General features: G+C 35.8%; 1 protein-coding gene across 1 annotated transcript in view; it reads right to left on the minus strand.

Moving 5' to 3' along the window:
* Positions 1–2,494: 2,494 nt before the first annotated feature.
* Positions 2,495–24,829, minus strand: part of CUNH18orf63 (chromosome unknown C18orf63 homolog) — a 37,176-nt gene continuing 14,841 nt past the window's right edge. Inside the window, exons 6-12 of the mRNA XM_032151673.2 lie at positions 21,094–21,203; positions 18,113–18,209; positions 17,915–18,000; positions 16,534–16,717; positions 5,932–6,954; positions 5,649–5,738; positions 2,495–3,729 (exon numbers count right to left, since the gene is read on the minus strand). Coding sequence (XP_032007564.2) covers positions 5,682–5,738; positions 5,932–6,954; positions 16,534–16,717; positions 17,915–18,000; positions 18,113–18,209; positions 21,094–21,203 — 1,557 coding nt within the window. The 3' untranslated portion in view covers positions 2,495–3,729; positions 5,649–5,681. The remainder of the gene's footprint in view (positions 3,730–5,648; positions 5,739–5,931; positions 6,955–16,533; positions 16,718–17,914; positions 18,001–18,112; positions 18,210–21,093; positions 21,204–24,829) is intronic.

A 24,829-nucleotide genomic window follows, 5' to 3' on the forward strand; every position in this document is an offset into this window, starting at 1 on the left:
GCACCCAGCCACTTCTTGGATTCTTAACTGGTGTCCCTGTTTCTTCTCACACCCCCCCCCACCCCAAGTCTATTCATAACACAGCAGCCAGAAAGGTCCTCTTGAAACCTAAGTCAGATCACTTCACTTCTTTGGCCTCAACCCCATTTCAGTCAGGGTAAAGCGAATCCTCCTCTCTGCTCCTTTTACTCTAGCCTGGGCTCCCCCTGAAACATTTTGCAAACAAACACACAGGTTGTTCCTTATGCCTGGGAAGCATATCCTTCAGATGACAACTCCATGTGCTCTCCTCATTCAAGTCTCTGCTCAAGGAAGCCTACCCTTACTATTTCTCTTACCTTGCTCTGTTTATTTTTCCACTGTACTTGCCATTTTCTAATGCATTATATAATTTAATTACTTATGCTTATCATCTGTGTCTGCCTGCTAGAATGTAATTTCAGTGTTCACAGATATATTGCAAGTATCTACAGTAATGGTTGCACATAGCAAATACTAAAATATGTGTCAAATGAAAGAATGAAGGACTTTTGAGAATAAAAGTTCTATGAAGTGCTAACGACCTAAGGTAGTTTACACGGGTCCAGCAGCAAATGCATGTGAAGAAATGGAACCACAGAGGGAAAGAAATCTGTAATTTATCTAAGCCTTTCCATTCCTTTACAGTCACTCTGACATATGAAAACTACATCTATTAGAAATACCTTTATTATTTTCAATTTTGAGTAAGACACTATGTAGCATACAACAACGTGAACATTTTAAACATCAAAACATAAGGACCATGACATTCTTAAATATTTATAAATACTGACTATTCCTAAGTATCAATAAATACCCAATATATTAGCAGTTTCAGCATAATACCCCATCATATGGAATTTGAAAACAGAGCAAAATTGGTCAACTGGCTAGTGAAATAAAAGCTAATCATTAACAAGTCCATTTTTTTTTTTTTACCTTTTTACTACAGTAAGCAACAAATGCAAATAAAAACGTGTAATTATGATATATAATAAAAATAAAAACAAATATAGTAAGCAACCAATACTGTGAAACCTAATATATGAGTATATGAGAAGCACTTTTGCATTCCTAGAAATATGATTCTTGGCATTTATTTTGACATTGCCATAGATTTTTTAAAGTAATCGCTGATTTCTTTAGCTCCTGGACATAGGCAAACATAAAATTATTTGCTTATGGTTTTAAAATTAAAATGGTTCTAAAACTAATGCATAATTGGAATATAAGAATAATTTCTGGGGGGAGGGTGGTCCATACTGCATATAAATCACCAATAACTTACACAAAGAAGTAAAATGTAGCTTTCCCTAATTAGATTTGGAATTATCTTGGCTTTCAAAAATTGCAATGTTTAAAATTAACCAAAATCTTAATTGATTTCTCTGATGATTCTGAACACAGAAATTTGATCTAGAACCTCTTCTTGGAACATGAAATATGAAATCAACAGTCTATATACCTATCTATATTAAATCTCACATATACATATATGCATATATTTTTATAACTTTCATTAGGATAAATATTGTAAGATAAAAATAAAACCTACTTTATACAAAAAAAATACACTAGTATTAACATGGCAGGTTTTGCCATGTAAGTTAACATTGATCTAACTCAAGTACTATACTATATATTCTACATTTTAGACACTAATGGAGTATAGGAGGGGCTATCAAGATTATTTATATAGGCCGGGCGCGGTGGCTCACGCTTGTAATCCCAGCACTTTGGGAGGCCGAGGCGGGCGGATCCCGAGGTCAGGAGATCGAGACCACGGTGAAACTCCGTCTGTACTAAAAATACAAAAAATTAGCCGGGCGTGGTGGCGGGCGCCTGTAGTCCCAGCTACTCGGAGAGGCTGAGGCAGGAGAATGGCGTGAACCCGGGAGGCGGAGCTTGCAGTGAGCCGAGATTGCACCACTGCACTCCAGCCTGGGCGGCAGAGCAAGACTCCGTCTCAAAAAAAAAAAAAAAAAAAAAAAATTAAAAAAAGATTATTTATATAAAGAACTGGAAGATGTTAATGCCACTTCAACAGTGGATGTATGGTTTTCATTATTTTGCTCAGTGTAATAATAAAGTAAGTGTCCATTACCTGAGGCATAGTGACTGGGCAGTAGCAGGAAGGTGGCCTGGGAATGTATGGAACAGTGAGGAAGGCTGGTTTTAGGAATGATTACATGCTGTGGATGACTGTGCTCATCCAAAATGCATATTTACTAACGTTATTTTCACCATAGCCTCATAAACAAAATGACATACCACTCTTTATAACAGTCTACTAGATATCTATAATACAAACTTTGGAATGAGAAAAGCACACTCAAAATGGGCTTCAGACAAAATGCTTATCCTTATGAAAATGGTAAAATAATTGGGAAATAGAGATAATTCTGGAAAACAGAAATGCTTACAATAAAGGTATATAGCAAATTAATTAACTAAACATAATTTCAGGAGCAGGAGTTACATTTAATGTTTGAAGGAGAGTTTGTGTTTACTTTTGCTTTTAATTGCAATGGTTTAGTGAAGTGGTGGAGACAATAAATCACATTTACAAAATCAGAGTTCAACTTATACTTGGATCTCTAGTGGTTATTTTTATGTAATTATTGTTTCAGTGGAACAGCCAATGAAGATTTTGGTTTCTTTTAAATATCTTACTACAATTATATAATATTTTGTATATCAAACATATAAAATGTTTGAAAGCCAGAATAATATTCACTGTCTGAGAAGCTCCACTTCTGTTTCTCTTTTTTTCAAATGTTAGATAATTTATTTGTAATATGGACTAGAAGGTCATTCTGGACATATGCTTTAATACATATATATCCCTAAGTCTGTGCTGGGAACCCAGAATGAATTTGCTTGAGACTAGACCACCAGCACTCAGGGGCTCAGGCCATGGCTCTCTCATCCATTTCTGCAGCGGACACAGTGTTTTCCCCACTGCCTGGCACACAGAAGGTGCTAATGAGTACTGGTGGACACAGAAATCTCCACCCCAATAAAGGCTCCAGTTTTGTTGAGAAATACGTTTTACATTTATTCAGGGCCTCCTGTTAGTTTGCATATAAAAGCAAAAGAGAAATTTAGTGAGCCTGCAGAGATATAGTAGAGATCCCCAAAATATAATATATATACACATTCTTTTTTTCTTAAAAAATATACTGTATCTTATGTTAGAAATATATACACTTTGGTGTTTATGGGTAAAATTATATGATGTCTTGAATTTGCTTTAAAAGATTATAGCAAAAAAAAGCATGTCTGTGAGGAACAGATGAAACAGTGACAAAATATTAATAGCTGGTAGATCTGGGTGATAGGTACTTAGAGGTTCTTCATACTCTTATCTGTGCTTTATGTGGTTTGAAAATTTCAATAAGGGCAAAATAAAGATATTTTCAACTATCAAAACGACTGTATAAGATCATTGGATATTTTGCAAAGATCTGCAGGAGACTATTTACATGACGTTGTAACAGTGAAAAGTTGGGAAGAACTGAAGTGTCTATCAATAGGGGACTAGTTAAATACAGAAACCCACATACAACAAAATGCTATGCAAACAATAAAAAGAAACTGTCGAGTGAAGAAGGAGGTTCCACAGCAGTAAGCAGAGCTGATTTCATGGTCACAGGAGTGTGAAAGACATCTGGAAGAGTGTTCATCCTATATTCAGAATGATCATCTCTGCAAAGAGAAATTACAGATGGTTTTTTACTTTTTTCTTGAAAACTGCTCTGTACTACTCAAGTACAGGAGTATGTATTGATTTTGTATTTAGGGGAAATTATTTTCTATAATGATTCCTGTTATTAGGAACTAAATAATGTATACACGTGGACATACAGTGCAGAATGATAGACAGAAGAGTAGGGGGTGGGAGGGGGGTGAATGATGAGAAATTACTTAATCAGGTACAATGTACATTATTCCAATGATGAATACACTAAAAGCCCTGACTTTACCACTACAATACATGCATGTAACAAAGTTTCACTTGTACCCCACAAATTTATACAAATTAAATATTAAAAATTTTCTCATGTTATTCTTTCTACCTGATGAAATTATTTTTAAAATTTAACATTTATTGACTTTGAGACAGGGTCTCACTTTGTCTTTCAGGCTGGAGTGCAGTGGCAAACACAGTTCACTGCAACCTCCACCTCCCAGGCTCAAGCAATCCTCCCACCTCAGCCCCCAAAGTAGCTGGGACTATAGGCATGCACCACCATGCCCAGCTAATATTTCTGGCGGGGGATGGAGTCTCACTGTCACCCAGGCTGGACTGCAATGGCGTGATCTCGGCTCACTGCAACCTTCCACTTCCCGGGTTCAAGTGATTCTTCTGCCTCAGCCTCCCGAGTAGCACGTCCGGCTAATTTTTTGTACTTTTAGTAGAGAAGGGGTTTTGCCATGTTGCCCAAGCTGGTATCAAACTCCTGATCTTAGGTGATCCACCTGCCTCAGCCTCCCAAAATGCTGGAATTACAGGCGTGAGCCATCGTGCCTGGCCCTAATTTTTTTATATTTTTTGTGGAGACAGGGTCTCACCCATGTTGCCCAGGCTGGTCTGGAACTCTTGAGCTCAAGCAATCCGCCTGCCTCAGCCTCCCAAAGTGTAGGAATTACAGGTGTAAGCCTCCACTCCTGGATGACTTTTTAATTTTAAAAATTGTGTCAGGACTTAAGTAGTTCAAAGTGGGAAAGTGCTGTATTTCTAAAACAATATGAAACCTAGAATAGATTTCATTTATTTCTAAAAATGCAAGCAACATCTTAAAGGCACATGCATTTTTCCCTCAGTCACCTACTGAGTGCATTAAAATGTTAAGATGTCAAAAAGTACATAAAATACAACATCATAACGTATATAGGAATAGACTCAAATACTTTTTGGTTAATTAAAATCAGGCTGAAAATTCTTAGTTATAGGAAGAAATAGCAGTTGGAAAAGAAAATGTTTTCTAGTTGGTTCTTAAAGAATCTGAATTGAAAGTATTCCAATAGTTCTATGTAAAAAAATAACTTGTGGGTATTTTAGTAATATGTTTGTTCTTAGAATAGAACAGATGGCAGAACAAAATAAAATGTAATTTCCAGATGTATCATGTTGTAAATTCAGTGCCATGAACTCGGCATTGTTAACTGAGTATCAAGTTTAAACATAGCCAGCACTGTAGCACTTTTGGAATAAATTTTAACTAAATGATTAACCTTTGAAACATCATTTAAGGTTTATTATCTTGGGTAGGTTTCCCAAAAAGTGGATATTGTAGTAGCTGTTCAAATCTTCTATTTTTAGATAGTCTGCTGCTGCTGTGTGAGCTCTTCCTAGTCTGCAAGGATCCCCAGAACAGAGTGAGGGGGAGCCCACAGTGGACCATTTGCACCCATCCCTCTTTGGAGTCATTACAAAACAGCTGCTGTGTATGGTCCTTATTCAAGGAGTGAACTGTTCCCACCATGTCCTATTTCCTTGCTGATTTTACGGTTTCAAAGAATTTAAAAGTAGCTGCTTTTTACCAAGAGGTTGGGGACCCCTAAACTTGGCAATCCCAATTCAGATAATGTAAAAACAAATCAAAAGCTATCACTTCAGTTACCTGGTAGACATTTCCTTCTTTCAGGTCCATGTTCTAAGCATTAGGAATGATGAGAGATTTCTTAGGTTTTGATTTATCTGAGTCAAGTATCTGTATTAGATTGAAGAATCACATTTTGTTACAAATTAACTGCATATACTTACAGTTGCTCTAGGGTAGATATTCTGTTTATTAATTAGCATGGTTCTAAATGATCTTGGGGAAATCATTTAAATCCTTATTTAGGGGTTTTAAAGGTCTAGCATATGATAAGTAGTGCCAGATTAATTTTTTTTTTTTTTACCTGCTTCTCAGAAGAACTGGATTGGCCATAGTGCAGAGTATTGGAATGATGCTTCTTTGAAGTTTTGGAAGTCTCTGGACATAATTTTCTTTTAGGCCTGTGGGCTATTTTGCTTACTATCAACCTGTGGTCACTTGTACCAACTTCTTTAGCTTGATTTTCTGATTGCTGCTGTAGCAGTCGGGGAACTTCGGTTTCTCCATCTGATTCAAAAATGTGTGGCTGTCTTTTCAGTTTTAGTGACCCATGGCTTTTCCCTAAAATTTGTGTTATACATTTGCCTATTAAATTTTCTTTTCCTTTCATTTGGAAGTCAACAGCACTTTTTACCACCCCTAAATTGTTATTTGACACCACAAATACTGCACTATTAGATAGTTGCTTATTTTTGTTTAAACTCACAGTCGATTTTCCTTTAGAAGAGGGAAATTTTGTCATATTTTCAGAAGACTCTGTATTTTTTTCTTGCAGAGGTCTGGAATTCTCCTGATTTAAATTGTTAGCAGCCTGCATCTGAATGTTCCTATTATATTGGTTTTTTATAGCTGGACCTAAATTCAGTTTGTCATGCTGGATCATACTAGTTTTGAGTGAAAACAATTTAGACTGTGTCACAACATGCTGTTTTCTTTTTGGGCTGCCAAGTACTGAAGTATTTTTGTTCATCTGTAACAATCTATTTTTGAAAACTGGTACAAACTTAGGGGTGATGTTGCTTTGGGAGCTAAGATTTGTGGGCTGAACTTGAGTATTTCCTCTGTTGGGCATTAATACTTCCGAATGTACTTGTGGAGCCCTGATAGACAGGGATTTCTTTCTACCCTGAACAGACTCTGGCTGGAGATGCAAAGCTGAGAAAATGCTTGATGTTGGCTGGCTGACTGAAAGCTCCACCTTGTGGTCCACTGCTACTGAACATGGTAGAAGACTTTTAGCACAGGCGGGCTTTCTGGAAGTGGCTTGAGTCAGAGATGCCCTAAACACTTTTTTAGTGGTCAAATTGGGTGGCTTGACTTTGTGTTCCTGAAAGGATAGAGATTAAAAAAAAATTTTAAATGTTAATAATGTCCTTAATGGAAAAGAAATAAAATATAAAGTATCATCCAAATAAGAATATAAAGCAACACTATGATTTACAGAACAGGTAAAGAAAAACAAAATAAAAATGAGCCTTCTGATGGAAATGTGTACATTTCTTATGGTTTGTATCCTCCTTTAGATACTATCCAAGATACTATCTTAAGATAAAGGTATATACTACATTTCATATGAATCTACTATAAAAACCATTCACACAGCTACCCATTGTCCTCCAAACATGCTCATGCTGCTGTCTTGCTCACTGAACAAGGTATGGCCTCCTTTAGATACTCAAAGTCCCACCTTCTCCCACCCATCAATCTACCACAGAGTGACTGTTTTTCTGTCAACTCTCCAAGGATCTGCTATCAATTAAATAATATTTGTCACAAAAAAAAAGTACAAGGTAAGCTGTCTTATCTTTTACTGCACATGTTCTATCTTCCTAAGTAGGTACTAGATTCTTGGAGGGTAAGAACCATGACTTACTTTCTCTTATATCCTTCACAGTTACTAAAAATCCTTGTTGAAAGAAATTAATGAAGAGGTGGCTGCATCTACACTAGGCCTTTAGGAGTAAGTGGGATTTTGACTACAGGGAAGGCACTATCTGTGTCTTAATCATGTTTATTTTTTCACTGCCTACCACAGTGCCTGGTACCTGGTAGCAATTCAACAAGTATTTGTCAAAGAAATTTGTCAGATACATTAAAAAGAGCCAAGCATTTACAGTCTTTTAAAGATGAACTGTGGATACACACACACATACACATAAATAATATAAAATGTACCATTTTAACCATTTTTAAGAGAACAATTCAGTGGCTTTAAGTACATTTACCACTGTACTGTGTTATATAACCATCAACACTATTTCCAAAAATTTTTTTTCATTCCAAACAGAAACTTTGTACTCTGTAAATAGTAATTTCCTGTTTCCTCTTCCTTCTAGCCCCTGGTAACCTCTATTTTACTTTCTATTCTATGAATTTGCCCATTCTAGGTACCACACGTAAGTGGAATCATACAATATTTGTCTTTTTGTGTCTGGCTTATTTCATTTAGCATAACGTTTTCAAGGTTCATCTATATTGCAACATGAGTCAGGACTTATTCCTTTTAATGACTGACTATTCCACTGTACATATATAGCATATTTTATCTACTCATCTCTTGGTGGAAGTATTGTCTTTTAAAGTACATATCTTGTCCTGTTGTCTGTAAAAGAGTGATAGGTGGCAATAACCCGAAACACTGAACACCAAGTTCTTTTCTCACTTTCCCCATCAAAACACAGGTTCACAGCTTGAAATAAACATTTTAAAACGGCTACGAATAATATGCAAACTTGAATGACTGGTTTTTCTCTCCACTACTGGAGGTTCCATTGTTGAATTAGGTTGAGAAAAGAATAGGAAAGATTTTGGGAAATCAGAGTTGGAAATAGGCACAAGTAAGAGACTAATCCAATTATCTATTAGGCACAAACAAATCACACCAACATTTAGTTGCTTAAAACCAATAATTATGTTATCATCTCTCACTATTCTGGGGGTTGGCTTGGCTTAGTTTGGCGTCTCTCATGCTGTGTGGTTAGATACTCTGCAGCTGGAGTCACATTGGAGTCACTTCCTCTTTCACATGTGATGCGTGATGCTGGCTGTTGGCTGGAATGCTGACAGGCAGTCTCTTCCTGTGCTGGGGATCTCTCACAGATTGGGTTCCAAGAACAAATGTCCCCTAAAGACCAGGTGGAAGCTGTTTCTCCTAAAGACCTAGCCTCAGGGTATGTTGCATCACTCTGTCATAGGGACATCCAGACTCAACAGAACAAGACCCATACCTCAATGGGAGGAGTATTGTCCCATGACCAAAATGATGTGGAGAAGGAAATTCCAGGAAACTTAGTTCCATAATACTTAAGTTGACATAATAGAAAGTCATTATAGAGAACAATACTCCTCCTTCCATGTTGACTATTCTTGGGAAAAATAGAAAGTCCCCAAGAAAATATTGAGTGAGATTTGGGGGCAATGGTGAAAATAGGTGATTGGGATTCATTTCTTATCTGGAGATTACTTCAGCTGGAGGCTTACCCATGCCACCAGGGCAAGAAGACACACTGTCTTTGTTTTGGCTGCTATAACAAAGTAGGTAGTTTATAAGCAACAGTTTTGGAGGCTGGGAAGTCCAAGATCAAGGCAAATCTCTCTTGGGCCTTTTAAGTAAGAGCACTAATCCTGTTCAGCACAGCTCTATCCCCATGACCTAATCACCTCCCAAAGACCCTACCTCCTAATATCATCGCCTTGGGAGTTAAGGTTTCAACATTTAAATTTTGGAGAAACACATTCAGAGCATAGCACATCCTTCTTAATTTGCCCATTATTTTCAAGGGGTACAAAGAAAACCCAGCTAAGTTTCATGACCCTGAATGAAGAAATACAGAAGTTAACCAAGGAAGAATTACTGGCTTACTGCCCCTTGACATTGCTCAGCTGAGTGAAAAAGCATGCATCAAGAAGGGGTTTGTATTAGTTTGCTAGGGCAATGTGGTACAAAGTGCTACACACTGGATGGCCTACACAACAGAAACATATTATCTCAGTTTTAGAGCCTTAAAGTCTGAAACCAAGGTGTTGGCAGGGCTGGTTCCTTCAGAGGGCCAGGAGGAAAGGGTCTGTTCTGGGCCTGTTTTCTCGGCTTGTAGATGCCCATCTTCACCTTCACATGGTGTTCTTCCTCTATGTGTGTGTGTATCCAACTGCCCCTTTTCATAAGAACACTAGTCATATTGGATTAGGGGCCCACCCTACTACAGTATAACTTCATTTTAACTAACTATATCTGCAGTGACCCCATGTCAAATAAGGTCACATCCTAAGGAACTGGGGGTTAGGATTTCAGTGTATGTATCTGAGGGGTACACAATTCAACCCGTAACAGCGTTGGATATACACTTCTGTAGAGAATAGAGAGAGGAGGGAGCTGTTTTTCTGAAGACTCCCTGTACAAGGGAGATAGGGTGAAGCTAAAAAGTAACTGATAAAACCTCATATACTATCTCTGTTGAGATACCATATGAGCAGAGACCATCACCATCAAATAAACCCAGGTCAAGAAGTGAAGGTGTGAAGGCCTCCTACCCCCACACTCCCCACAGCCAATCTCTGTGCTGTGACTGCAATGGATAGGATGGACTGGTGTTCAACCTCTATTCCACCCTCCTCCTAGTGCTCCTACACAGACTAAAGCCTGGAAATCTAAAATTTATATTTCATCTTTTGCAGCTAGGTTTGGATGTGATTTATAACCAGCCAATCAGATGCACTCATAAAATATTTGGAAGCAGAAGTAAGGTCAAGCCACACTTCTGCTGTTTTTGCAGAAATGCTTAATTATGAATGCCTTTGATTTTCAGTTACAGAGTTAGCAGCTTAAGTGTGGGGGAGCAGAATGTAGGGCACCATTCTCTTGCTATAGAGGAGTAGTCCTCAACCTTTTTGGCACCAGGGACCAGTTTTGTGGAAGACAATTTTTCCATGGACCGGGGTGGTGGGGGGGATGGTTCTGAAATGAAACTGTTCCATCTCAGATCATCAGGCATTCGATTCTCATAAGGAGCATACAACCTAGATCCCTCGTGCACGCAGTTCACAATAGGGTTTGTGCTCCTATAAGAATCTAATGCCGCTGCTGATCTGACAGGAGGCAGAGCTCAGGCGGTAATGCTTGCTCGCTCTCCTGCTACTCACCTCCTCCTGTGTGGCCTGGTTCCTAACAAGCCATGGACTGGTAGGTCCATGACCTGGGGGCTGGGGACACCTGCTATAGAGCATACTAGGCAAACATACCAATGCACTTCACCACATACCACTGCCCTCATCCTATGCAAGGTTTCTCTGCACAGATGCTATTGTGAGAAGAAGGGTTCTTAAACTGGATTGAAGAACATTTCTACCTTAAAGAGGTGTTTTGTCATAAGGGACTGAGTCACCTTGAAGTGTCCAGATTGAACTTTTTTCCATTTGATGAAAAAAATGTTAAAGAATTAAGTTAAAATGAATTATAGAAAAGCAAAGAACACCCACTGTTTGGACCCTTGGGTTCTATAAACTGTAGTAACACTTAAAAAACATATCTACTACTTGAGATAAAAGAAAACTCATAGGCAGATTCATATAAGTTATTTGTATTCAAACACAAAACTGTACTAGAATGTGTGGTATATGAAATATGTTCATATTCACACACTGTTTCTTCTTCTGCTGTCTTTTGGAAATATACATATGGTGAACATAATTTCCAGAAGTTTCTTTTGCTCCCTAGCCTAGACTGTCAATATATTATTTACTCATTCTTTCAATTTTTAAGATAAAGTAAATAGCTCAAAGGGGGAAACCTCTAGGTTTATATGCAAATTTATAAAAAGACTACAAAAGCGCCTATGTAAACAGCAGATGAGATGATAAATAATTCACAAACTTACATATACTTCATAGTCAACAAACTACAGCCTTGTGAAGTCACAAGCCGACAAAAAAACATACGCTTTATTATATCATTATCATTGTTCTGCCAAGTGTCATTGACAAATGCAACTTGGTTGAATTTTAATTTCTAGAATTTATATACAACTTATGTAACTTTATACATTAATGTAACATTATAGAAGAAGGCCAAAAGCTTGAACTTAGATATGAATGAATATCTCACAGAAGCTTTATGTTAAAGTAATAATTAAATGAAAATGAAACTCGAGAAATGACAAAGATGACTAATCCAAAGTGTTTCATCGATTGAAATTTGGTTAAGTGCGTTGCACCACATCAGTGTATTTCTTGTTTCAAGTTGAATCAGGATTCAATCAAGCTTAGATATAACCACAGGTTTATAGGACATATGGGTTTTTGAAGAATATTTTCTTTAAGTGACATGACACAACAAGGAAGTAGTCAAGTTCAGAATATGGGACATTCTCCAGAGAAAACAATCTAGTTTTCTAGCAAATAACTGGCCTAAATAAAAGGGGAGAGAGTTTGAGATGTTACAGAATAAAGAGATTTAAGAGACATACCTAAAATTATGTGGACCTTTTTTCGGATTCTGATTTAAACAAAACTCCTAAAAATAAGTCTGTGTGAGATAAATGGGGAACTTCAGTGTGAACTAGTACTTAATAGATATTAAGAAACTATTGTTAATTCTGTTAGGTGTAATAATAACATAGGGGTTATATAAAAATATTTTTAAATGAAAGAGAATGTATACCATAGTCTTTACAGGTAAAACACTATATCTGGGATTGGTTCTAAAATCCCCCAGTTTACTCCCTATCCAAAAATATGTCAAGGGGAAACTAGATGAGAAGCACATGAGAGGTGATTATACTAATTTCCTTTATGTATCTTTAACATTCTCTATATGTTAAAAAAACAAACAAGTTTGACTAAGCATTCCTAATTTTTTTAAGCTGGCTGAGTTTTATCTAGTCTGATCAACTTATTTCCCATTTTTAAAATTTATGCCTTTTACACTGCATGAATCTTAGAGTTAACATGTATATGGTCTAGTAATAACAACTTACTGAGAGCTCACCAAGAAACTTTTCTATGTATTATCTCATTTAGTCCTAAAAACTCCTATGAAGTAAGTACTGCGAAAGACATGACCGCCTTCAAAGGAAGGACTTACTGCCTCTGGTGGAGTGCTGTCAGCAGAAATTCCTTTAGGGATTGCTTTGGTTACAGAGGGCCAATGCTCAAGGATATGCCTGTCTCAGGGTGGCCCAAATCCAATGACAGATACAGAAAGGGTTATAAAGGCCTGGCTCTCTGGGCCAGTACAGAACAACTCTGATGGGTCATTTTAGTCTCAGAGCTCCTCAGAAGAGTGGCCAGGGCCATCTGGTGTCTGCTTTGTTTTTGACTTCTCCCTTTCTCCAATCTTGCTTCCTCCCTGCCTTCCACAGGTATTGTTTCCAAGGGCAGTCCCTAACAAACATTATGTGCACTAGACCACCTCAGAATCAGCTCCTAGAGAACCCAATCTGTGACAAGTTTTATCATTACCACCGCTAGCCTCTGCCTTATTTTACAACTGAGGAAACTGGGGCACACAGAGATCAAATAACTTCTTCCAAATTATACAATTAATAAGAGGTTCAAATTCAGGCAGCCTGTTCCTAGAGCTTGAGCTCTTAGCTACAAATACAAACTTTTTCCAATTACAGGACTAAGAATCTTGGGTTTCCATTCTAATTCTGCAATGCATTTAACTGTGTGGCTTTGGTTAAATTATTTGGATGTTCTGAGCTTCGGTCTCCTCTTCTGCAAAATTGAGTGAATTCTTTATCCAAAGATCAATTTTAAATGAAATAATACACATAAAAGCAGCTGGCATGCAGAAAGCACTCAATAGAATTGAGTAGGATAAATTCTTATTGCAAGGAACAATATAAAACCATAACTTCCAATTAAGTGTTATTTTACACTTATGAAGCAAATTTTAACAAGCACATTGTTCTGATTAACTATTTTTAAAACAGACATGGGCTGGAAATCTTAAGTATTCCACAAATATATTCAATAAATATGCATGACGTAACAACATATCTTCTTCCAGATTCTTTAGGTTCAGACTTGGCCAGCAACTTTAAAAAATATTATGTCTGGACAAAACTTTAATACTATTTTAAAGATGTCAATGGGCATTTGTCCACTCACTCTCCCTTTTAAGGAGATGACCTTGCCTGTAGGTCTTTGTGTCTAGATTGTCAGGTTTTTGTACAATTTTTCTCTAACTAACAGTAGGAGGAGTTGACCCCTGACCAGGAAGATAAACAACTCTCAATTCTAAATTTACATGTATATAATATTGTGGTCTCAGAATACATAAAGCAAAATCTGAAAGTAGGAAAAGTGATAAATCCACATCATGTTGGGAGATTAAAACACACTTCTAAGCAACCGACTGATGGGTCATAACGTATTTAAGCCAGAAACACATAAGAAAAAGATAGCTAGAAAATTCCCATATCTTAGAAAGTTAATACATTTTAAAATAATTCATGTAATTAATACATTTTGAAGTAATTTATGTATAGGAAGTATAAAAGACTTCCCTATACATAAAGTTATAAACTATTATTGAGAGAAATTAAATAATATATATGTAATATGCGGAGAAACATACAATATTCTTAGATTGTAAGACTCAATGAAATTCCCATCAAAATCCCAACATGCTCTCTCTGTCTCTCTCTATGTGTGTGTGTGCACGAGTGTGTCTGTGTCTATGTGTAAGTTGACAAGTTGAAACTAAATGTGTATGGAAATGCACAGATCAACAGATAAGATGCTTTATCAGATTTCAAAAATCTTATAAAATTTAAGATTAAAACACTATAATAAATATAAAATTTAAGATTACATAATTAAGATAATTCTAAAAGCATGGTGTTGGTGCTAGGATCAACAAACTGACCAGAGAAAGAGATTAAAGAGGCCTGAAACAATACCATACACACAAAGACACTGGATTTATGACAAAGGTAGTGCTGCAAAGTACTGAGGGGAGAAAAACTATTGGGGAAAAAGTACTGGGATAAGAATTGTGTTTTTTATTTTTGGCTTGGACATATGGATATCCATATCAAAGAAATCTGACTCCCTACATCACATCATATTACAAAAATAAATTCCAATTGCATTGCAGATCTAAATGTGAGTGCAAAACAACCTTTTATTGGATGATATTAGAGGAGAATACCTTCATGACTTTGGGGTACAGAAAGATTTTTTTAAACAGGGTACAAAAAGTAGCAACCATAAAGAGAAAGACTGATCATTTTGATTATAAATTAGGACCTGCTGCCAAAAGATACTATTAAGACACCAAGACACCTTTAAGAGAGAAAGCATGTTATAGGATGAAAGAAGATAATTGTGTATAACTGATGAAAAACTCATATCTGGCTTATGTTAACAATACGTATAAATCAATAAAAAAAAACATGAAAAGTGAAAGAATGGCATTTCAAAAAAAAATCCAAATGGCCAAAATACATATGAAAAGATGTCCAATCTCATTAATAATCAGGAAAATGCAAATCAAAAACACACAATAATAAATACACCTATCGGAAGGGCTGAAATTAAAGACCAACAAAACCAAAAATGGGCAAGGATGTGAAGCAGTATAAATTCTCCTATACTGCCTTGGGGCAGAGGGGAATACAGATTGGTTAGGGAAATAGTTTGGTGTAGCCAGCAAAGTTGGAAACACCCATACCAATTCTACTCCTGGAGGTTTCATGTACATGAGCACCAGCAGACACATATAAGAGCGTTCATCACAGTATTACTAGTAATAGCCCCCAAAGAGAAACAATCCAAATACTCATCAATAATATTCTGAATAAATTGCAGCATAATCACATAATAAAATGCTACATATAAAGGAAAAGAAACCGACTACAGCTAAGTGGAGCAACATGGATGAATGTCACAAACATGATGCTGAGCCGAAAAAGCCAGGCACAAAGGAATACATACTCTATGATTTATTTTACATGAAGTTCAAAAGCAGGCAAAATGAAATATGATGTTTAAGGACACATACTTAGTTGATAAAAACAAAACAAGGAATAATTTCCATAGTAGTGGTCACCTTTTGGGAGGAGGAAAGGAGTTATGACTAGGAAGGTGTTAAGTAGGAGGCTCCTAAGTCCTGGTAAGGTTCTATGTTTTATCTGTGTGATAGTTACATGGACGTTTGATATTCCTTAAGCTATACAGTATTACTTTTCTATATGTGTGCCATATGTCATCATAAGAATAGATTTTAAAAATGCAGAGGAGACAAACTCAGTAGAAAACACCCTCCCTCCCCAATAGTTTCCAGCCTCAGTAAAAATAAAAACCGTGAATCTGACTTCAAGTTAAGTCTTCAACAGCTTTGTTCTGACAAACTCTGAGATGTAGGCCAATCCCCATATGGCCATTTCATCTTTGATTTGTCCATTAGCAGACAGCCAATTGTATTAATTTCTTAATGAAATCAGACAGGAGCCAGACATTAGCCCTCTGTTTTCCTTATACAGCAGGGGTCATAATCTCTACGTGGTTCCATAGAAGCCTCAACTTACTTGATTTGGTGAGGGGCAGGCATCTTACCTTCCATTTAACTGAACTTGTACTGGCAGCACAGTATCTCCAAATAAAAACTCTTCATAAAACTCTGTCTCTTTAATCTCCAATAACCCAACTCATTTATATCCTTGATGTAGGTGAAACATTTCAGTAAACAACTACTACTATAATACCGTGTTAAATATAATAATAATAACAAATGACTAATGATAGTAATAATAATAACAAATAGTTTTAGGGAAACATTGAACTGAAAGAAAATAATTATCTGCACATTGGGTTGGGTATTCCACCCCAGAAGACAAGAGATTCAAGTAAAATAGATGGATAGTATGTCTTGGAGAACTAGATAGGACAAGAGATCTCTTACCTGTATATTAGGTTTAGTTAGTTCTTGTGTGTAGTAGCACGGTTTACTTGTCATCTTTATGGGAAATCCACATATATGGGGCAGTTTAGATTTTAAATCTGAAAGAAAACTTTTCAACATAACTTCCGAATCTACCCTTGGGAAGAACTGCATGGGCTGACTTCTGATGCAACTGAGAGGATATCTGAACAATGTTAAAGAACAATGTCTGATTTTATTACATAAGAGGCGGAAATTTTTATGGGATTTTAAAAAGTATTAAAGTAGCAATGTTAAAAAGGCACACATAAATATATCTTAACTCTTTAATATTGCTTATCTGATACCATCCACAGCTGAAAGTATGTTTTCTTACAGGGATCTTCATTCCTTCTATTCTAACATTCCAAATCAAGACAATTCATAGTATCTTACTATATGGCTTTCTAAATGGAAGGGCAACTACGATATTCCAAAAACTATTTATAAGGAAGATACTATAAGCCTTACCAATTACAAAATAAGAATTATAATAAACAATGAACAGGTTGCACCTCCAAAAACAGTTAAAAATTCAGGACAGAGAAACAACACATATAGATTGTATTCAAGCTGCAAAAGCAGTTCTTTGAGAAAGCAGTTACTTTTTCTGATGAAACATATTCTGAAGATTTTGAATAATATGTTGGCATATAATGAAATAAAATAACTGATATATGTTAACCTCAGTTTTACTATTAAAATAAGTTTGGCTTAGGAAACACAGAATGCAAAAAGACAACACTAAGGCTCTTCCTTCTTCCATTTTTAAACTCCAGCAGGGTCAGAAGGTAGAAATGGTGAAATCAGTACTAAGATTTAAGAGTTTCGCCTGAGCACTTATGCTCTTCTCATGTGTATATTTCGATTTAAAAAAAATTGTTTAAAAGATATTTTCTTAAGTCAATGGGGTGCAATTAAGTATAAGTCACATCATCGAAAATTTGCCTATAAAATTAGATAATCTCCTCAAAAGAAAAATCTTGTTTTTGTTTACAACCTAAACTTTTAATTTAACCCTTTCAATTGTATCTGAAATGCCACTGGAGGGAGCACTTGGCTAAGGAGAATCATGATTGCTTTCTTATTTTTTAAGTACACATTTTTTTCTAACTTTTGTTTTCTAAATTGTTGAAATGGTGTTTAAGGAAAATATCCTTATTAGGCTCATCCTCAAATAAAAATAGGAAGATATTCTAAGCAAACTAAAAACACTTGTGCAGATAAGAAGTAGGAGGAAATGTACCATAGTTTCAGTTAGACACAGAGAAAGAAGGTTGCAATGTATGACATGAGAGTGGGAGCAAAACTAGATTATAAGGTGGGCAGACAGCATCTGCTTCAGTTGGTGTGTAAAGGATATGTGAAGGTCCTTTCTCCGAGCATTTTGAAATAGATGGTGCAGTATATTTTAATTTTTCCACTATCATCTGGAAGTTTATAGCCATACTAAAAATTAAGCACAAAATATTAAATATCTTGGAGAAAGCCAAACTTAGGTTAAGTTACAATAAACAAAAATCAAATAACTTCTAATGTAACATATATTTCCATTCCTTACCAGGGCATCCCAGTGTCTCTGGAAATCTCCATATGAGTGAAAAGGACAGTCAGGGGGGATGGCATGAAAAATATTTATAATTTGTCCCATTTTCATACTATGAAAAATGAGAGGAAGCTATTATGAGCCAATGCTTAAATACAGTTTAATAAGTCAACTACGTGATTTAGAAAGTGCTCAAAAAAGATTTAACAACTATCTCACTAGCTATATATAGTAAACTAAACATCTCAAATTTCAAACACATTGTACTAAATCTTTTTATTTTGCTTTAATTGACAAATAAAAATAGTATATATTATTTATCATGTATGACATATTTCATAATATGTACACATTGTGGATTGCTAAGTCGAGCTAATTAACATGCATTTACTCACATACCTTTTTGTGTGTGTGGTAGACCACTTAAAATGTACTCTTAGTGCTATTATTTATTTTTTGAGACAGTGTCTCGCTCTGTTGCCCAGGCTGGAGGGCAGTGGTGCGACCTCAGCTCATGGCAACCTCTGCTTCCAGGTTCAAGCCATCGTTCAAGCGATTCTCCTGCCTTAGCCACCAGCTGGGATTACAAGCGCGCACCACTATGCTCAGCTAACTTTTGTATTTTTAGTAGAGACAGGGTTTTGCCATGTTGGCCAGTCTGGTCTCAATCCTGACCTCAGGTGATCTGCCTGCCTTGGCCTCCCAAAGGGCTGTGATTACAGATGTGAGCCACCTCACCCCTTCTTAGTGATTTTTCATATGTATGTAAAAAAAGTAATTGCGATTTTTGCCATTACTTTCAATAGCAAAAACTGCAATTACTTTTGCACCAACCTAATACATTTTTATTAACTATAGTCACTATGCTGTACAATAGATCTTTTGAAGTAATCCTTCCTATATAACTGAAATTTTGTATCCTTTCACCAACATCTCCCCAATCCACCCCTTCACTCCCACCTACCCAGCCCCTGGTAAGCACTATTCTACTCTCTGCTTCTGAGAGTTCAATTGTTTTAGAGTCCATAAGGAAGTGAGGTCATAAGGTATTTGTTTCTGTGCCTGGCTTATTTCATTTAACATAATATCCCTTAGATTCATCCATGTTGCAAATGACAGGATTTCCTTCTCTTTTAAGGGTGACTACTATTCTATTTGTGCATATACCACATATTTCTTTATCCATTCATCTGTTGCTGGGCACTTAAGTTGATTCTATATCTTGGCTGTTATGAATAATGCTGAAATGAACATGGGGGTGCAGATATCTCTTCAACACACTGATTTAATTTCTTTTGTATGTATCACCAGTAGTGGGGTTGCTAGATCATAAGATAGTTCTATTTTCAATTTTTTGAGGAACCTCCATACTGTTTTCCATGATGGCTGAACTAATTTACATTCTCATCAACAGTGTGCAAGTGTTCCCTTTTCCCCACATCCTTGCCAGTATTTGTTATATTTTGTCATTTTGATAATAGCCATTCATCATGTATGAGGTGATCTCTCATTGTGACTTTAATTTGCATTTCCCTGATGATTAGTCGTGTTGAGCATTTTTTCATACACCTGTTGGTCACTTAAATATCTTCTTTTGAGAAATGTTATTCGAGGGCTTTGCCCATTTGAAAATCAGGTTATTTGTTTTCTTGCTATTGAGTTATTTGAGTTCCTTATATAGTTTGGATAGTAGCTCTTTATCAGATGGACGGTTTACAAATATTTTCTCTCATTCTGTAAGTTGTCTCTTCACTCTGTTGACTGTTTCCTTTGCCATATAGAAGCTTTTCAGTGATGTAACCACATTTGTCTATTTTTGCTTTTGTTGTCTGTGCTTTTTCACAGATATGTAGTTTTCATTGTACAGGTCTTTCACCTCCTTGGTTGTTAAATTTATTGCTAAGTATGTTTTTGGTAGCTATGACAGACAAAATTATTTTCATTGATTGCTTTTACAGATAGTCTGTTGTTAGTATACAGAAATGCTACTTTTTTGTGTGATTTTGTATTCTACAACTTTATTGAATCTGTTTATTAGTTCTAACAGTTTTTTGGTGGAGTCTTTAGGGTTTTCTATACGTAAGATCATGTCACCTGCATACAGCAACAAGTCAACTTCTTCCTTTACAAGTTGGATGCCTTTTATTTCTTTCTCTTGTCTAACTGCTCTAGCTAGGACTTCTAGTACTATGTTGAACAGAAGTGGAGAGAGTGGGCATCCTTGTCTTGTTCCTGATTTTAGAGAAAAAAGCTTTCAATTTTTCACTGTTGAGTATGATGTTAGCTACAGGTTTGTCATATATGGTCTTTATTTGTATTATATTTTAACAACTAGAATTACTAGAAAAAACTAAATTAAATTGTTGTAGACAATGTGCCAATTGTAAACACAAAATAATGACTAATAAATTTTTCCACCCAAAGATATTGCTGGTAATTGTTAGACTTCAGGGAAAAGTCTGTAAGGGGGTGAACAAATTAGAGTCAAACCTATGTTTTCTAGCTACCTCCTCCCAGCTTCAATGACTGAATTATTAGGTGTATGCTACTGAAGTTCTTTTTCCTAAGCAATTTAAAATTTTATCCCAATAGTCCTGCTTATACTAGTAACAAATTATTTTTTCCTGAAAATAGTACAAACTTAAAACTCAGCTCATATCAAATTACAATGAATCATTATTAGATACAAGTTTATGTTTTATTAATATTATTTTGATAGTTTTCATTTTATAATGAGAAATATAGAAATATTACCTTTTTTGAAACTAGATCTAATAAGATGTGAATATATAATAAAATTAGTAATTTGATAAAGAAAATTCATGGCTTTTGTAAATATGACAATATTGTTTCAGTACCTTTGTGAAGTAATAATCCAGTATTTTAAAATTCATCAAAATGGTTTATACTTTTACACATATCAATGTTAAGGAAGCAAAATAAGGGAAACTACCGTATTTTGAACCCACCCTAGATACTACAAATTGAAATCTCACCTTGGCAAAACGTAGCACCAGTTGCTTAAAATGGAATGTCTCTCAATGACAGCACGCTTGTTAGCATGAAAATCCCTTATAATATTCTGGGAAATCTCAAACTCTTTTAGCTTTTAATAGAAATAAGACTTGTAAGTCCTCAAATCATTTGGCAAAAAAGGAAACATTTTAAAAGATACGTATTTGTTACATGCACACAGTAGGTTATAAAGTAGTTTTAAAGACTTAAGTTACATTGAATCATGCATAACCACTTTACATAAGTAGTCAAAGTTGCAGCTCACCCTGCTTCTCCTTTATACAATATATGAAGTATTTCATGCTTTCCCTCTTACCATCCAAGCCCAAACTCCTATTTTGCAGTGATTTTAGCTGGTTTTCAGGTGTTTTTTTAAATTATGTTAATTTGCAGGAAAGTTGAATCTCTTCCAAAGGAAGGTGCTCATATTTTAAAATAATAGCTTTTAACCTCAATTGTTTTTTTTTAAATGGAGGATGAGTAAGGGAATTATACTTCCATCTGGTCTTTTGGAGGAGAAAAGACAGAGCCAGTGCTCCAGTCTCCTTTTATACCCCACCCAGCTTCCTAGAACACTTTCTTCCCTGTTCCTCCAGTGTCCTCCCTGTAGGGCATTTTGGCTTGTATTTAACCTACAAGAGTTTGCCAATTACAGCTCTCTTACCCTGGAAAATCTCCCTGAGAGGCACTGTTCCAGTTAGCCAAAGATATAAAGAGACCTCAAAGAGGGTGAAAAAATAAGGTATTAATGGGTGAAAGGACACTATATTAAGATTAGACAGAATGATTCATAAACCCTTACTCCATTTTTAACCAACCACCTAACATCTTTTGGGAAATGATGTTCTAACTTCACAGCCTACTACTTTTCAAGGAAGTCCAACTAAACTAGACAACTTTTTATTGCCTGGACTCCTACCAATAAGGTCCTAATGCCTGGATCTAGACCCATCTTCTCCATGTCCAGTGACTGATCCTTCTCTGAGTTCCTATGTCATTCATTAAGACTAATGGAAATGGAGGAGCAGGGAAGAGCAGGAAAACATGATGCAGGAAGAGGAAGATAAGACATGCTAGTTACGTTGTGAGGTAAAAGAGCAAGGACACGCAGAATGAATAAGGACACATATTTTCCTGTGCACAAGAGATAAATCTTGCACTGTGATGTACTGTGCTTAAGAGATCAGTTGCCTGAAATGTGTGATAAAAACATGATTAGAGGAGGCATGGTTATGAATGTCAGAAAAGACTGGTTGCAGAGGGAGGACTAAACTGAGAGAAAACAGAACTTAAAACTGAATTCACAGAAGTTAGGTTCAGGTTCAAATGTTTAAAGTTTATGGGTTTCCACATACACCTATTTATACAGCTTGAGTATATATCCTCTGGGTACTTTCTACAGTATTCAGAGACTCAAGTCAATTGCTGCAGGGACCTCAATAAGTACCAGTACTTACTGTTTACATTGGTCTTTCTCAACACAGATTAAAGACTGGCAAACCACCCAACTGCTCACCACATACTCCAAGAGACTGTGAATGCTAACCCTTTGTATTTCTTTATTTAGCAAATATTTATAAAGTGCCCTTATATGATGACCAAAACCATACTGAAAAGCAGGTATTCAATAAATATTATTTTCTCCTTATAACGCCAATCTAAAGAATTTAGACTTAATTTTCTCTAGGCAGTGTTGAAATACTAAAAATATTTAGGCTGGGGACCTTTGTTTTACAAAGTGAACTCTGTTGACATTGTAAGGAAAAATTAGATAATAAACTTGAAGGAGAAAGGCTGGAAACAAGGCCCATATGGAGACTAGTTTAATAGTTCAAGTAAAAAAAGGGAGTCTGAATTAGAGCAACAGAAATGGAGGCAGAGAGGAGTCCATTTCAGAGACCAGAGTAGGCTATTAAAGACTAACTGGAAAGAGAAAGTAAGAAAGAGGGAAAGCCAAGGATGACTCTGAAGTCTTTAGGTAGGTAAATTATTGGCTGCTGATGCCACTAATGAAAAGAATAATTACACAGGAGGAACAGATTTGGGGTTGAGGAAGGTGACAAATAAATACATTCAGTTTTAGACATAACTGGGTCTGACTGCCATTAGTACATTCATTTGAAAGTATCCAAGAGATGACAGAAAAGTTACCACTATACAAGAATATTTGGGAGGTACTGGTGTATAGGCTGAAGCCACTGAAATGGGTGAGCCTGCTAAGGAAAAGAGAGCTGAAAATGGAATCCTAAGAAACAGCAACATTTAAAATGATAAATGAATGAGGATAAATGAATTCCAGGAGATTCTAGAAAAATCAGTTTCAGAGAAATCAAGAGAGGAGATTATTTCAAGAAGAAAAGGGTGAAAAATAGTATGTGTTCCAAAGATTTCACATATGATTCCCTCAGACATTTTCTTTTTCTCTTAATTCCTGAAGTAACATAGTTCCTATAACACAAATTTTGATACTCCATTACCAAACATTGTTTTTTAATTGTATTTTTATTTAACAAATATTAGGTTTCTATTTCTGTAAGGCTCTACGGGACATACAAATTTGAACCAAAAAACCTAAGGCTAGGTGAAGGAAGCATCGTATAGTAGAAAGAACAGAGTTGAAGGACAAACTCAGATCCTGAATCTCTTACTACCTTTATGACCCAGAGCAACTTACTTAACTGCTTTGTGTCTTAATTTACTTATTTATAAAATAATAACAATAGCTATCATTTTTGAACCTCTACTGTCAGGTACTATGCTAGGCCCTTAATATACTTTACCCCATAACCTCCTTACAACCCTAAAAGGGATATCATTATCTCCAATTTATAAGAAAAATGGAGATTCTGCGAGATTAACTAACATGCCAAAGAGGCCCTGCTAATAAGTGCAGATCTGAGAATTTTAATGTGATTCTAGGCCCACACTGAATTTTCTGGGTATGTGAATATTAACCAATACTCAGTAAATGTTCCCTTCTTCTGGTGAGTTTTATGTGTGTATGCTCTTCTTTCTTCTGACCTAGATAAAACATTCTGGGAGGAAAAGGTGTTTTCCATCAGCACTTGGCATATATACATAGTAATACCCAGTAAATATCCATCTATGAAATAAATACAAATTTGTTTCGAGGCACTCATTTCCCAAATTTTCCATATATTAAATTTCAAGGCAAACAGTTTAATATTACATAATGCTTTTCTGAAATATATCCCTCATGTAACTGTGGATTCAATTATAATCTCAATGCACCAAACAGTAAAATGGCAACTTGTGCATATAAATTCCTTTAGAAACATTTAATTACTTCCAGGAAAGTATTATTTTAAAGTTTAGCACAGTCCAAAATTTGAGAAATGAGTAAATTACTGTTTCAATTACCTCTTAAATTTTTTGATCTCTATTTAAATTGTAAAGATAAGGGCTGAAATCCCATTTTTCATAATGAATTATAATAAACTGCTTTAAAATTTTTCTAAATAAGGTCAAAGGTCAGGATTTAGAAAACTACTCCAATCTCTAGCCCAGAGGAATTAAAAAAGAATTTAGAAACAAAAGTCACCTAGTTCAAAAAATAAATTGGTCTTTCACTCCAGTCAATGCTCCATTCATTCCATAAATCTTTACTAAAGTGAGTGACAGGCACTAGAGTAGGCTCCTATGATAGAAAGATTAATAAGACACAGACCCTTCCCTCTAGGACTTCTCAGTTTAACG

Source organism: Hylobates moloch, unplaced genomic scaffold, assembly GCF_009828535.3.
Source record: "Hylobates moloch isolate HMO894 unplaced genomic scaffold, HMol_V3 SCAFFOLD_5, whole genome shotgun sequence".
NCBI lineage: Eukaryota > Metazoa > Chordata > Mammalia > Primates > Hylobatidae > Hylobates > Hylobates moloch.